Genomic DNA, 17,146 nt, shown 5'->3' on the forward strand with positions numbered 1-17,146 from the left:
TCCCCTTATCTCCACTCTCATAGATAGCCATCATCACTTTTCAGCTGTATTATCACAGTAATATTCTCATTGCCCTACCTCAAGGCTCTCCCATTGCAATCCATCTTCCACTCATCTACAGAAGTGATTTTCCTATAGAACATGTATGACCATATTATCCCCCATCCCTCCATTCAATGAACCACAATGGTTCCTTCTCACCTTTTTGTTATTCAGTTGTTTCAGTCAAGTCTGACCATTCCTGACCCCATTTGGTGTTTCTTGGCAAAAATATTAGAGTGGTTTGCCATTTCTTTCTCCAGTTTATTTTAGAGGAGGAAACTGAGGCTAACAGGGTTAAGTGACTTGTCTTGAGTCATACAGCTAGCATTTATAAAAGGTAGAATTTGAACCTGGTCCAGAGCCAATATTCTTTTGATAGTATTTTCCACTAATCTCAAAGCACCCCTGTCAATTTACAAGTTGTCCTGTAGGGACTATGATGTTCTACTTGGAGATAAATTGAAAAGTCTGCGGCTTTGAACTCAGGAAGATGAGTTTTTCTGACTCTAAGCCCAGGGTGCTATCCCCTGCACTAGCTAACTGACCATTTCTTATCATTAGTATCATATATAAAATCTTTCTGCATTTAAAGTCCTTCCTAACCTGTTCTCTTCCTACATTTTCAGTCTTATCTTTTACTCAAACTTCAAGAATTCTGTGATCTAACTGCTCTGTTCTTCACACATGACACTATATCTTTCATGTCCCATTCCTGGAACAATCTCCCTTCTCACCTCTGCCTCTTCATCTCCCCAGACCCCTCAAGGCTTGGCTCAAATTCCATCTTCTACAAGAGACCTTTCTCAGTCTGTCCTGCTGCTTCTGCCTTCTAGCTGTACTATATATAATTTGTACATACGTATTTACCTGTTGGCTCTGTGTAATTAGAAAATCTTTTACCCTTGGACTTCATCTCCCAGAATCCCTTTCCCTTTCATCTTCACATTTACGTTTGTTACGTGTGTTTATAGTTGGATGTTTTAATCTCTTTCTCTCTTTCTATTTCCCACGTGCATGGTTGGGTGAGCCCTCTCTGTTTCTCTAGCCTTTTATTTTTCCTTTTTGCATCAAGTTATTATTCAATAAATCTTATTAAATATAATACTTGGAGTATTTTGAATATTGATTTTTAATCTACATAGCTCCTCTGTTAGAATGTGAGCTCCTTGAAGGCAGAGATAGCAATATTAGTGCTTAAAAAAGGTTTTTTGGCTAATTCACTGACTACATAATCCTATGACTTCCCCATGTACTTAAAAGTCACTCATTAGACTCTTAAGATTTGGATTTAACTCCATGTTATCTAAAATGGTTAGAAATAGAATAGCAACATTGTAAAACAAGCACCTATGAAAGCTGTAAGTACTCAGATCAATACAATGATGATACATGATTCCAGAAAAGCAACTATTCATTATAGAGGGGTGATGGATTAGGGAGGAGAATGAGACATACATATTTTGTATATAGCCACTGAGAGAATTTATTTTTCTTTACTATGCATATTTGTTACAAGAAAATTGTTTTTTCTTTTCATTTTCCAATTGAGTTGGGGATGGAAGGGAGAGAAAATAGATTTCTGTGATTTTTTGTTGTTGTTAGGGAGGGGAGTGCTATAGATATAAAATGTTTCCTGCAGTTTCAGATGAGGTCACTGTGACATTGGGTTTACTTAACTGTTTTACTTTGCTACAAGAGACTTTTTACAAAGTAGGAATAATATCTAAATGTTGTAATATAAAAACAAAATGCTTGAAAAAACCTCAAATTAAAAATAACCAAAAAAGAAAAAATAAATTGTCACATCAATCTCTTACTCTGAAACTGTTCATGCCTTTCCCTCCCCATATAGAATAAAAATCACATCTCTCACCTAGAGTTTAAGGTGCTCCCTAAAGGTCTTTTTCTAGTCTTTTTCCCCACCAGTATACCACATAAGCCCTCTCCTTCATCCAGAATGGGCTACTGACTCCCAAACACACCTCCCAAGCATCACCTTTGTTCATGCTTATTTGTGAGGTGTATGATCTTAAACAAGTCACCTACGCTCTAAACCAAAGTTCCCTGATATATTACTCGTCCTACTTAAAACTCAATTACGTAACAGAGTCATGAATCTAAAATTAGATTCTAGACATGAAGTTCCACATGCCATCTACAAAGAAGGTGATGCTAGGATGTCCCTATGGCTGGTTAGCAATACCTTGGACAAGTCACTTAACCTTGGAAGTGGATTCTCCTCTGTGATCTGTATGACCTCAGTAAACTTGGAGAGAAGGCAATTGAGCAGCAACTAAAACTTGGGAAGAAACAGAACAAAAATATTGAAGATATTGACTCACCCTCAAGGCAGTAAACAGTGTTTTGGTCTTTGACCTTTACGCATCCTGGGGTAGTCAATAACCTGGCTGTTAGAAGCTGTGCCTGCCACTGATTTTGATTTGGGAGTAGTTTAACCTTGAACTGAGATCCAAGTAACCACGGCAACAGGAAGTAGGCCTCCCTAGCAGGAGAGTAGGAATCCATAAATCATGGTCCCTAATGCAAACACTGTGTGCAGGTAGAGATTTGAGGGGATAAGTGGTTTGTGAGAGATTACCTTTGAAAAATGAAGGACTGTCCCTTGATATGTTGGAGCACAGTTTCACAGAGACTTAAAAAAAATTATCAATAGAGGTCGGCAGGTTAGAGCAGCCTGTTTTCATCGAGGTTTCTTTCCCCTTCCCAACTCACCCCCTACTTTAATTATGAGCAGATGTTGGATCCACAGTATTATTAGCATTAATATTCCCACTTCATACAAAATATGCTTATTTCAATTTAGCAAGCATTAGCCAAGCAATGTATTCCATAAGGAACTAGGAATCCAGTCCCTTCCCTCAGCAGGCTTACCTTCTCCTGGGGGAAGAGGGGACTGTATATAAACAGATGCTATAAATAAATATGAGACAATTTGAAGATAAAGAAAATGCTTCTGGAGTTTGGGTTTTAAAAGAGCCGGGGTTTGGGTTTTATATGAGTGTGCTCCTACAACAATGACCACCATGGAAATGTGTTTTGCAAGACATTAAAAATAATTTTTTTAAATCATTAACAAATGGAGGAGTAAGAAAAGGCTTTCTGTTTGAGGTGGCTCTTGAAGTGAGCCTTGCAAGACTTTAAAGGAGGACTCTAAATTATAAGCTACCGTGATTTTTTTGCCTGGGTTAGGTTATCCAGATATCCTGTTGTCATATGACACATTTACATTTGCCCTACTATGTCCTGATTTGACCTTTGCTCCTGGAACATTCTTCAACCTAGGTGCTTCTCTCTCCACCTTCTCAGACTGACCTTCTCCCCTGGTGGCATTGTTCTCTCTCTCCTTGGATTTTTCAGAGCACTTCCCTAGGAAACTCAACTGACCTGCACACTTATCTCATTGTTCCATGCATTAGTTATTTGCCTTTGTCGGTCCACCCCATGTTCCATGTATTAGAGTCATTGGCCTTTGTCGGTCTACGCCATGGCCCTTTAGATTATCAACTCCTAGAGAGTGGTGCCTTGTGTTTTATCTCCTTCTGCCCCCTCCCGCATCTAGCATGACATCCTGCATTTAAACACCTTTTGAAGTGATGTGGGTTTAATTCATTGCTCAGAATTTGAAATAGTAATTAGCCCTGGATCAAAAACCACCATTCTCTTCTCTAGCACCTCAGTTTTAGTAACCAAGCTGTCCGGCAGCATGCCAAGCATGGTAATCAATAGAATGCTTTTTCTAAGATAGTGATTAACTTTATGGCATTTCCCACTCCAGAAATATTCACTACCATTCAGAAAAGGAAGTACATCACACACTCAGGGGGGCGCTTCTGAATATCCCTCCAAAATATGACCCAACCCTTCTGCTTCTTAAAATGCATTGCTGAATGCTAGTGCCGGACTTTGAACTGTTCCACATTTCTCGGGATCTTTTACAACCTGTCTTCCATCAAAATACCTCCACTCCAATTGCTTCTCAGTAGCCGCCTGGAATGAAATGGAAACTGAGAATTTATATGACCTTTCCAGTTGTCTCAGTAGTTAATGTCACTGTATCCCTGCCCCCCTTCCTGAGCTCTTCTCTTTAGCCACTTATGTGCCACACACATGGTCTTACATTAGGTACTGTGTGCAGCCACATGTGATCTCCTCACACAGGTATTTTACTGCTCAAGCAGCTATTCCTTTCCCTGCATGTAAGTAAAAAGTCAAATAAGAAAGGTCAAAAAATTGTGGAAATCGACGGTCTCTTTTTGCCTTCCATTTACAGTTTGCTTTCAGAACCTTTGGATGGTCACTGGCAATAATACAGTTGCACAAAACTTAGATTAATTCAGAGCAAGCGAGTCAGTATAAATTATTGAAAGAGCCAGTTTATAGATTTTTCACAAAAGTACATACAGTAACTTAAACTAATAGGTTTTGCAGAGTATGCCTGATAGAGGCCTTGCTTTCATGAGCAGCTAAAGAAGATCGAGTTTAGAGCCACAAAGGACCTTAGAAATCTCCCAGTCTAATCTTTTCTTTTTAGAGCTAGGGAAGTTTTGGACCAAAAAACAAAATAAAGTAACTTGACCCAAAGGCATGTGCATGAAATTGGTGACTGCTAAAGCTTTTAAAACCCATTTGTTCTGTTACATGGTCTAAATATTCTGCTTCTAGAATAGATCGTACTTTTAATTTGATTCACAAATCATAATGAGAACAAAGATAAATTTAATTCTCTGTCAAGCCTGTGTCTACAGTGTCACTAGTTCCACATTAATGAGGGTCAAATGATAGCAGTTTTCCTACATAACCTTAACAGTTGATAGAAAAAAAGTACATTCTGGGAGAAAAAATGCCGATTGTATTAAAAACAAATGTTATTAAAATGTTCTAAAGATTGCTTAAGCAGTGGGCCTTAATCATTAGCCATCAATACATCTAACTGTCCATCAAGGGTTGCCTTTATTATCCATTGAGGATTGCAGGATTTTCTATATTTTCTCACTGTTGTAATTTAGGACTTTCTTCTTCTTTTGTTTCATTATCCTTTTTGAATGATTAAATGAAATTTTATTTCTCCCCCACCTTCAAAAAGTAATAAAAAATATTAATTTAAGAATGTGATTTTTAAAAGTTACACATAGCACCTATAAACTTAATATCCTCAAATGTGCTCCCTAAAACTGGAGTCCTGACCTTTCTTCCTTCCCCAATTAGGAAAGCACCTTTCCCAACCACGTCACTGACAACTGATTGCATATGCCTATGCATGTGACTGCCTATATTGTTTAGGGGACTACTTTTAGGCAGATGGAGTTAGATAATGTTTTTAGATGCCAGAGTACCCTGGAGTAACTGTGGGTTGAATCAGTTTGGCAGAGTGGAACAGATAAGCCAGGTGGCCTAAAGGGTTTGAATAGGGCCTCTAAACACATATAGAGGATGCCTCATTGAACTGATATCCCTTCGTAGGCATTCTTTATGTATGTTCTTACACCAGTGGGCAAGTTTGGGTAACGGGTTCAAAAGAAAAAGAGAGACCAACAGGAAGTAAAGATCAGTGACTCCAAGCATACAGCTCTCAAATGAATGGTAGAAAACTCAAGAATTCAGGTAGTTATCTAAATTATTTGTACTTGTGTATCAACAATGGTTTTCACCAACCCAACTCTATTGGCAGTTTATAGACAATGCCAAGCACAGCTCAGAGGTATAGTGGTTAGAATGCTACGCCTAGGGTCAGGAAGACCCGAGTCATTCACTAGAAATGGGACGTTGGGCAAGTTACTTAGCCCCAGTTTGCCTCTACTTTCTCAACTATAAAATGGGGATAATACAAGTAGCTACCTCCTAAGGTTGTTGTGAGGATGAAAAGAAATGCTTTGTAAAGCATTTAGCACAGTTCCAAATAGATAGTAGCTGATAATGTAAATGCTATTGTTGTTGTCCTTGTTATGGCTACTGTTATTATTAGTTAAAGAGGTATGGTAAGATTTCTTTGCATGGATGTGAAGGACCTCCATAGTCTGATCTCCTATAGAAAGAATCTGATCCATCCAACAAGTATTCATTATGTATTTGTTATGTGGAAGACATACTGCTCCGGAATAACTGTTTTTTTATTGGTTACCTCATACCATCCCTTAGAAACAAGCATATTTTTGCCACCTTCATGAATCTGATCATTCTGTAACCCTTGCCAAGAATGCCCTCCAAATATTATTTAATGGATCTGAAACCTATTTCTGTTTGAAGGGCTTGTTTATCTCTAGCCTTCTATTTGAAGCCAGATTTGCGACCACAATCCACTCTTTCCTAGGTCCTACTAATTAACCTAGAGGTTATGGTGATATCTTTCTCCAGGAATTGCAAGTCCTCATTTAAAAGCAGACCAGACTTCAATGAATAGTAAAAAATGAGGGCCCTTCAAACAGAAATAGGTTTCAGATCCATTAAAGAATATTTGGAGGGCATTCATCCCCCTGAATGGATTATAAGCTCTTTGGGAAAAGAACTTTGGTCTCCTGTGTCCTCCATATCCCCGATTATCAGGTTAAATCCATGTTGAAAATTTGATGAGTAATTTGTTAACTTTTAACACTCTTTAAAATATTTTCCTCTAAAACATTGCCACACCCAGGGGGGATCCTCAGGTCATTTCCAACTTCTCTATCAGTTTTTCTTTATTCAGATGTCCATATGGCATGAGAAACTCCCTGGTGTGGAAAATACCTATAACTTCCAGATTTCCTAGAGAGTTCCCTAGGGCAGTGAAATATATATGTGATCACATAGTTAATATATATCAAAGTCAAGACTTGAACCCATATCTTCCTGACTCCAAGGACAGCATGCTAGCCTCCTACATACTGGCAGCCTTAATAGTTTTTCATTCCTTTGTTTTATTGATGCATTTTGTCTTTATATCACTCTTACTTTCTAGGAAAAGCCCCTTCCCCCTCACCAGCTTCACCAATTCCTTGTAACAAAGAAGAACAATCCAAATACCAGATTTGCGACCACAATCCACTCTTTCCTAGGTCCTACTAATTAACCTAGAGGTTATGGTGATATCTTTCTCCAGGAATTGCAAGTCCTCATTTAAAAGCAGACCAGACTTCAATGAATAGTAAAAACGAGGGCCCAGCATCCAGCATGATGACCAGGAGGAAGCCAGCATTGATTGAAAGTGTTGCAATACCCCCAAGGCCAGTATTATCTCTCCTTGCTTCAACCGCAGCAAAGTCTGAAGCAGGTAAGTCCTATGGAAACCTGACTTATCCACATTGTTTATGGTCAAGTCTATGGGAAGCCAACAAAGAATGTTCATGGGTGGCTTTGACCAAATCACTTAACTACTTGAGGTCTCAATCTTCTCATCTGTCAATTAATGAGCATTGAACAAAGTATCTCTAAATTAGGTCCCTTTTGAGTCAAGACTGAGACTATATGATGATTTGTCTTTGGACGTATTATCTTTCCTTCATAGCCAGCCTCCTACTGGGCATCTTATATTTACTAGAAAGTATAATTATAATAACCAATCTTAGCCCAAAAAACATGAAAAAATATTTCCTTTCCCCTGTCTTTGCAGAGGTAGAAAACTCTGACAGTGGAATATTGCTTATACTGTCAGATTTGGTTGTTCTGTTGGCTGATTTTTCTGAAGTACCTCAACTCCTTCTCCTTCTCAAAATACTTCACTTTTTAAAAAATGCATTATTTTTTCAGAATGGACGAAAGTTGCTTAACCATGGTACATGGATAGATTTCAAGTATATGACTCTGGATGGGGGGGGGGGGGGAGAAAAAACTTTATTATCACTAAATGCAGGGATTTGGTATCACCCACCACATGTGCTAAATTTGTAGTATTTAGACTTCGGTCCTTCTGAAATAGTGAAATGAAGCCTAGTATGTCTGGTCTTCTTGCTCCTCCATATTCTGTCATTCCTTTAGGGGAACATTACTTTGCTTGCTATCTTTTTGCTATCTTTCTGGTTGTTTCTCTCTCTCTCTCTCTCTCTCTCTCTCTCTCTCTCTCTCTCTCTCTCTCTCTCTCTCTCTATTTCTCTCTCTCTCTCTCTCTCTCTCTCTCTCTCTCTCTCTCTCTCTCTCTCTCTCTCTCCCTCCCCCTCCCCTACGGTTGCCTATGCCAGGCTTTTCTATCCCTGAGGTTAGGATTGTCTAAAACAGCCTTAAGACTGTCAAATTGTTGAAAGGTCCTCTAGGAAAATTGTAGAAATTTAGGTAATCCCTCAGGGCAATTATAACCTGATTCCCACCATAGCAAATGCCTTTGGGAAAATCTATCTCACTCTTTCTGTCTCTCTATTCCCTTCCTACCTTGCTCCCTCTCTCTAATTTCTTTTCTTTTTTCCCCCCACTGATAGGGGTGCATAATCAATAGTGCTTTATAGGCCATTGTGCTTGAAAACCACATCAGTCAAAAGCAAAGAGCTAGTGGGGGGAAGGTGGGGCTGAGTGGGAAGGCCCAATACTATAATCCCTGCTAAATTCACAGAAATCAATTTCATTAAAATATTTAATTCTTGGCACATCATGGGTGTGCAAGAAATTTGTACCAGGTATCCCTTTCACATCATTACTTTTCCCAGCATGGTCTCTATATATCGTGATTTAGCATAAGAAACTAAATGGAAATTTGGAGGAAATTTTGTGGAAACCTCAGATGATATACAAAGACCAACGGATGACATAAAAAGTTTAAAAACTCAGAAATGCATAAAATATATGCTTAGTATTATGTAATATCAATAATATCATAGTTTTGTAAGATAGCAATGTAAAATACACATATTATTGTATATTATCAAATTTTATCTTATAATGCCAGATATACACTAATTCTTTTACATAAAAGGATTAAAAAATCTGACTTCTTCTCTGCTATGAAGGGAGGGCCAAAATTTTTTTCAATGATTTTCCAGACCTAGTCCTCCATGATATGGAAGGGGGATACCTGTATTTATTAAATGACTAACTTCCACAGCGGTTGAGGTCAAGGAGAAATTTTGAGGTCAGCATTATTGAGGGTAGTTCCTATTCTTTTAACCATAAATATTTCATGGCTATTTACAGATAGTAGTGAGATAAATGGCCAGGACTCACATGACATTTCCCATAACTTTCTTTCTTAGAATTCTGTCTTAGAATTTATACTGTGTCTTAATTCCAAGGCAGAAGTGTGGTAAGGACAAGGTAATTGAGATCAAGTGACTTGCCCAGGGTCACACTGCTAGGAAATGTCCAAGGCCAGATTTGAAGCCAGAACCTCCCATCTCTGGACTTGGCCCTCAATCCACCAAGCCTCCTAGCTGCCCCCTCTCATGTACTTTCACACCTGATTGGGAGTAGTCTTTTGATATCTTTGCCCAAAAGACCCTATTAGAATGCTAGATCATGGAGTTTTTCTCTGCTGGCTGCATGCCAAGAGAATTGTCTTGTAGTCATATCTGGAAAATAATGTTTGCAAATCAAAGCCACAGGTATATGGTGAATGGGGAGCAAGCCCTTTTCCAGTTTAGGATGTTCAGGTTGATAGACAGCAGCACAGGCCAACATTTTTGTATGTCTGACAAATACAAAGTGTAGATGGAAAAACAGAGGATATAAGAGGAGAAAAACATAGTCCCTTATCCTAAGAACCATGCAGTCTTGTTCATGAGACATGAGACATTATGGAAATATATCAGTAATTGCAGGCAGGCAGGGAGCACTGAAAGATTCATTCAAGAGATGAAAAAATATTTTATGTACACTTCAAATTTATTAAATTTCCATTATCAGTTTCCATTCATGGAGGCCTGGCTTCCGTCATCTAAGTAGATGTCCATATTTTCCTGCACGTGTCTATGATGGCTATATAAATAGTACTTGATTCAGAAGATTCCCACGTTATGACACAATGGAATATATTCATACTTGATTTGCTGATGAAGGCTTATTTTTATGAGTTACCATTTATTTAATATACAATATAATATGTAAAATAACAATAATATAGCTCTTATTATGTTATAAATATGCTCATCCAATAGAAACAAATTCTCACCATAACCATGTCCAAAAATGTCTGTTTCATTTTTCCCTCTTCCCTTCTTCTCTTCCCCTCTGCCCAAGAAGTAGGTAATATGATATAGGTTATACACATATTTCATACAATATATATTTCCCTGACCGTCTTGTGAAACAAGATACATATTGCTTATACTAGAGAAAAATGAAGGAGGAAATAGAATAAAGAATATTATGTTTCAATCCACTTCGCAAAGAGTATGTAGTGAGAAATAAGCAGCTTCCATTTGGCCCTACAGTTGTATACACTTTCATGTAGTTGCCTTCCCAAACCTATCCTTTTCTCCTCCTCCCCAACCCCTAGTCAGTCTTGAAATTCAGGGATGTAATGACCAGTCAAGAGTCTACTATATGTGGCTTGGGATTTATGTTCATTCCAAGGGACTTTTTCCTTCCAGGAGAACTAGAATGGGAGGAAGGGCAACAATGGTAGGATGGTGTTGGGGTTTAGATAGGATAATATCAAATATAGAGCAAACTGGCCTCATCTGCTATAAGCAAGGCATTATTGGAGGTACAAAGGATATAAGAGAGATAAAACATAGTGCCCGACTCTAAGAACCTTCCAGGCTGGTTGGTGAGACAGGATAGAAGTAATCCAGAATAATTATAGGCAGGCAACACATTACAGAAGTTCAGAGAACAAGGCAATCTTTGAGGATTAGGGCAGGCAAGAAAGGATTCTTGGAATAGGTAGGACTTGAAGTAGGTCTAGAAAGAAGGGTAGATCTTATACAAATAGAGAACGGTAAGATCAGAAGATAGATGGAGGAGGGGATTAGGGGAGGGGTGGAGGTGAGTGGGGGAGGGAGGAAAAGAAAATGATCTCTGTTTCCAATGAATAATGTATGAAAATGACCAAATAAAATAATGTTTTAAAAACTAAAAAAAAAAGAAGATAGATGGCACACATTTCTTTGTATGAAAGCCACACTCTTTATAAAGATGCCATACATTCAGCTAGAGCTAGATTTCCTTTCATGTTTAGAAAGCAGAGCCAGAGTAGCATACTGGAAAGTGAAGATGGCACAAAGGACTGTTCAACCACAGAGATAAGGTTCTTCATGAAGAGGTAGCAGTAAAAGCCTCTTTTTCTTTTACTCAACAAACCCCAAACTCTGCTTTTAGAAGACCAGAAAACTGGGGATTTGATTTGCAAGGATCTCTTTATTAAAGACAACAGCTTTGAGTACCTTTTAATCATGTAATAATGACTCCTTTAATGAAAACAAATGGAATTGAAGAGGGCTCTTTCTCAGGGCTCATAAAGAACATTGGTTGGACAGCATACTCAAGCCCACTTTATTTGTTTTCTTTCTTTTTCTTTTGATCTTATGTTTGCTTATTGTGTTTTTTATCAGTCAACTTTTTAGTTATTTTCAACTAGGTGTGTAGGTGTCAGGCCCATGTGTAGAAAGGGAACCAGAATCAGAGACTCTTGGCATTGGAAAGAAACTTGGTTGTCATTGAGTTCAACCTATGAATGAAAAGAATCCACTGTACTAGACAGCTGCTGAGGTCCCTTCCAACATTAGATTCTGTTATATATAACCTTACTTTGCCTGGTCTTGAGTTTACTTTTTGGGGAAAAAAGGGGGGGGAGGCAGTTGGGGGCAGCTGGATGACTCAGTAAATTAAGAGCCAGGCCTAGAGATGGGAAGTCCTATAGTCAAATCTGGCCTCAGACACTTCTTAGCTGTGTGACCCTGGGAAAGTCACTTAACCCCCATTGCCTAGTCCTTACCACTCCTCTGTCCTAGAACCAATACACAGTATTCATTCTAAGGTAGAAGGTAACGGTTAAAAAAAAAAGAAAGAAATAAAAATTTAAAAGAGAGAACACCTCTTTAGGACTATTCTAACTCTAAAATATTTAATTAGTTGTGGGTCTGAGAGTAAAATGAAGGAAATTTTGTATATAGTCATAGATTTAGGTCAGAAAGGGGCCTTATTTGTCAGATGGTCCAGCCTCCTTGTTTTACAGATGAGAAAACTGACTTGTGCAAGATCATACAGGTGATAAATGTCAGAGCTATAATATAAACTGTGCTTTTATGATTTTTTTTAATTCATTGATTTTTCATTGCTTCAATTGGACTGACCTAGGCTTCAAAACAAAGCAAAACTGGATAAGCTCAAATGTGGAAACTGAGCTTAGAAGACCTGGAGATTCTGGTTCTGATAATGCTATTAATTGATTTTGGGATACTGGGCAAAGTCGCTTTATCTCAGTTTTCTAATTTTTAAAATAAATTGGATTTGGAGATCTCAGAAGTTCCTTCCAGCTCAAAAGTCATGGTTCTAAATACTGAATCCAATTTAATTTTCAACTTGGGAAAATCATACTGACCATTTTATTTATATGCATTTCCCTAAAATGGCCATATTTTGATATTGACCATTGGAAAAACCCATCCTCTCCAAGTCTCCTTTATACTTTCTGTTATTCTGTTTCTACAAAATGCCACCAAAATGGATATAAATCGGAAAAAATGCATTAATTCATCTGAAAGTTTCCAAATAAAATAGTAAGGCATTTGATAAGGATAGACAAAACATCTGGGTGATTGACTATGTTTTTCACTTTCCATCTGGATGTTTGGCATCCTATAGACAGTCACAGTGAGATTTTGGAATTCAATCCTGATTGATTGTCAGTCAGTCCACAAACATCTCCTGAGCCCTACTTGAAGCAGAATCAAGGAGTAGACATTGAATTTGAAAAGAATGAAGATGCATTCTTATATTGGGAATGATGTAGGTGTCTGTGTCTGTGTGAATATGTGTATATGTGTTCATATACAAAAATATTTGCTGTCCCACTACTTAAAGGGCCTACAAAGGAATTCAGACTCCAGATAAAATTGATGACTGCTCTCAATGAATTTGTCACCTTATCCTGATAAAATACATGCTGAAAGAATTTTCAAGAGCTAAAACTCTCTGAATTATTTAAAGAATCTTAGAGAATAGAAGTTCCAGAGTTCTGAAAATGGGCAAATATCTTAGTTTTGGGATAGGAAATGATGAACTGCACAAGATGCAGGCTAGTAAGTTTGACCTCAAACTCAGGAATAATTTATCATACATATTATTAAATAGACAGTCTGTGAGCACTTAACATTGGAAGTAGTAATCACTATGAGCAAGCATAGGTTCACTAAGAATAAGTCATCTCAAAATAACCTCACTTTCTTTTCTTGTTAGTGTTACCAGACTGGTAGATCAGGGATAGACCATGGACACAGGATAAATGGGTTTCAGCAAAATATTTTAACCAATTCCTCACTATCTTTGTGAACAAAACTGAATGATCATGAAATTGGGTAGATGCAACAATTGTTGGATTTCATAATAAACAGCTGGTTCTGATGATAAATGGATGAGTCCTGTCAACTTGGAAAAAAGTCTCTAGAATTATAGTACAGGACTCTGTCATTGGCTTTCTTCCATTTAGCCTTTTGGTAAATAACAAAGAGGAAACATAGATTGCATACTTATAGGTTTCATAGATTACACCAAGCTAGAAGGGATAGATCCAAAAAAATCCCAACAGATGGGACACATTGGTCAACTCATAAAATGAAATTTAAAAGGACAAATATAAGGTACTGTATTTAGGCAAAACAAAACACAAACCACTACTACATAAGCTTAGGATAAGAGAAAAGCAGTGGGAAAAGATCTGAGGGTTTGGGGAATCTGTAAGCTCAGTATGAGTCAACAATGTAATGTGGCAGCCAAAAATTCTGATGTCTCAGGGCTGTAATGATGAAAGTAGTAGTTTCCAAAGCAAGGGTTATTCTAGTTCTACTGTACCTCTATAGCTTGGTGTTCATTTCTGGGTATCACATTTTTGGAGGGAACATAACACAAACTGGAGCTCATACAGAGCAACATGACCAGGAAGATGAGGTCATTCAAAAGCCAGTATCAATTGAAGATACTAAGGCTATTTCCCCTGGATAAAATAAAACTAAGATCATATTTCCTGTCTTTAAATATTTGAAATGCTAATACATAGAAGACAGATTAGATTTACTCTATCTAGGATCAGAGCTAAGATGAATAGGTGGAAATTATAGAAAGAAATATTTTAGAATAATTTAAGGAAGACCTTCTTAACAGTTAGACTGTCTAAAACTAGAATAGGTTGCTTCATAAAGACTGAATATGCTCCTTACTACTAGAGATGTTCAAGCCAACAGGATGACTTCTATAAGATATTGTTGAGAGGACTTGTGGTCTAGTTACGATGTTAGGTGATCTGTCATATTCCTTTTAACTATGAGACCTTTTAGATTCTGTGCTCTTAAGGCATAAGATTTTCATTTAAAAATGAAGGATTTTATGTGAACAATTCAGAGTATTTCAGTGTTAAAATTAAACTATAGGAATTCACTATTTTCAGAATGGTTCCTTATTCATTGTAGTTCTTCACTTTATTTAAACATAAGTCATACACAACTAGATTTGTCAAATCTGCCCTCCTCCCTAGCTGGAGGGCCTTGTGTTCCACCTAGAAAACAGACCAAATCAACAGGTTTTCAATATCAATAAGGCCTCTTAACTCCTAGCTGATAAGCTTGTAGCTGGAAGGAATCTCAGAACTCAAGAATATATTTCTAAATCTAAACTCACCAGTTCAATCTCTCTCTCTCTCTCTCTCTCTCTCTCTCTCTCTCTCTCTCTCTCCCTCTCTCTCTCTCTCTCTCTCTCACTCTCTCTCTCTCTCTCTCTCTCTCTCTCTCTCTCTCTCCCCCCACACCCCCTACACAGAGAGGAAAACCACCACATTCATTTAAAAAGTAAACCATTATGTAACAACTAAACTTTTAATGTTTGTTTTTTGTTTTTTAAGATCTATCTTTGAGCACATTCCAAATCATTGCAAAGGGACTAGAATCATTTTGATACTTGTTTCTGAAGTGCTGATCTGAATTTGCAAAGATTACTAGATGAGCTCACCCACAGCTCAGTCCCCTAAAGTACTTGATGGGATTTCAAGCAGCTTTCTTGATATTAAAACATAGACACACCAGAACTTTCTGCAGATATTTTTTCTTCTTCCATTTCACACAGAGGTATAAGTTTTATTTTTAATCTTAAATGATCAACTTATAAGTTATGGTGTGTGTGTACATATAGATGCAAGTAGATATGCATATGTGCAATATGTACACATATGTATTTATGGTACATAGTGAGCACTTAATAAAAGCTAGGTGAATGCCTGCATGTGTGTGACTTCCTTTAGAACTCCCAGTTGAAACAGTGCAGTTTAACATTCCCATCCATCTTTGTTTTGCTTTTTTATGGGTTAGTCTTTCTCCAAAAGCTTTGGTGTACTCTTGAAGCAAGAATCCCATCTTATTTTTTTTTATTAATTCAGAAGAGATATGCTAAATTCACATAATATGCCTAGTCCTTGGCATGGTACCATGAGGCAATAGAAACAAAATAAGTAAAATATTCCAGTGTTGCTCACAGAAAACCTAGAGTTTTGCACAGAATTGAAGTTTAAATCCAATACTTTTCTGCTTGATTTGACCAACAGTGGTGGATAAGAACTATAGAATCATAGACTCCTGTTGGAAAGGGCCTTAGGAGTCATTTAGTCTTAAAGTCATTGAGTGATAGAATTGGAAAGGATCTTTAGGGAGCATCCAGTTCCCTTCCTTTATTTGAGAGAGAAAGAACCTGGACCCAGAGTGTTGAAGTGCCTTGGGCAAGATCATTAAGTTCACTTCCAAACTGGGACTTCACCTTAGCTTTCATAACACCAGAACCAGTTTGTACTCCGTCCCATATTTGGAGAGGTAGAAAGGCTTAACAGATTTTCACATAGTTCACCTGTTGGAGGTTCAGGGGAAAAGAAAGTCTGTCCTCCATATGCCATATATCAGCCATGTGGGAAATCTCTTTAAGCCTCAGTGAGATCCCCTTTAAAATGGAATAATGATCAAAACAAATTGTATCTGCTTCTTTGTGATATCATCATTCATAACTATTGAAGGCACTCAGCAAGGGGTTTGGGTGGAAGGCATCATATAGTGGGATCATCAGGTGTTGTTATTGAAATGAAGACTCCACACTCAGGCAAAGTCAGGAAGAGAATAGATTCTGTGCATGAAGCGATTTCTATTAAGATACTCATTTTATATCAAATATTCAGGGCTCTCTTTATAAAGAGGAGAAAATGAAAGAACTCTTCCAAGGGTAAGCTTTTCTGCAGCTAAAAATGAAAGGGCACAAATATTTTATGATCAGTTTTGAGATGAAAGGATTTACTTGACTTGTTTGCTCTTTCCATTTCCAGAAGTCTAATTAAATTGTTGGCTTAATGATGGTGAGATAATTTAGTGGCCACCGAAAGCAACTGTGTTAATGGGAAAGGGGGACAATGCTATGGGTTTCCTGTAATTAATGTCGAGGTCTTTGAAAAACTTTTTGATTCCAATGAAGTTGGCAAACTGAACCCAGCTGTTTGGGGTGGGGGTGGGATGGGGTCTCTCCTGCTCAGTGCTGCAGGAATTGGCCTCATGTAACTCAGAAAGGCTTTGTAATGACTGTCATTAAGAATGATCTGTAGTGGTTAAGACAAGCTGTGACTGTTCTGAAAGAGGAGGGGGCTGAAGGAGGAAGGGGAGTGAGACAGAGAATATTCTCATTAGCTACAACTTCCTTTCTTATCATAACTTCCACCACGCTAGCAGCAGCTGGTATTGTTGGAGACATCAGGAAGGAAGATCCTTAAAATGGACCTATAGCAAATAGGTTAGAAGATGATTTTAGGATAGAATATTACTGCTGAGAACATGGCAGTTGCCACAGTGGCTGCCTTGGAATAAGGGAGACTTGGTTCAAGTTCTGTCTCTGGCACACTTCTACTCTGTGGCCACAGGCAATGTATTTAATCTCCCAAGATTCCAAGTAGCTCCCTGAGATTTTAAGTTATAGGCACATTGCTGATCTATACCTATAAAATGAATTTCAA

The 17,146-nt window shown here is 37.8% G+C and overlaps 1 protein-coding gene across 2 annotated transcripts in view; it reads left to right on the plus strand.

Moving 5' to 3' along the window:
- SETBP1 (SET binding protein 1) overlaps positions 1–17,146 on the plus strand; it is a 474,204-nt gene that overhangs the window by 429,968 nt on the left and 27,090 nt on the right. The window contains exon 6 of one of the 2 annotated variants that reach the window (XM_056824366.1): positions 7,136–7,306. In XM_056824366.1, coding sequence (XP_056680344.1) covers positions 7,136–7,306 — 171 coding nt within the window. Of the gene's footprint in view, positions 1–6,414; positions 6,486–7,135; positions 7,307–17,146 lie in introns of those variants that run through there. The other variant, XM_056824367.1, reaches the window with a different exon arrangement.

The sequence above is a fragment of the Monodelphis domestica genome, chromosome 3, assembly GCF_027887165.1.
Source record: "Monodelphis domestica isolate mMonDom1 chromosome 3, mMonDom1.pri, whole genome shotgun sequence".
Classification (NCBI taxonomy): Eukaryota; Metazoa; Chordata; class Mammalia; order Didelphimorphia; family Didelphidae; genus Monodelphis; species Monodelphis domestica.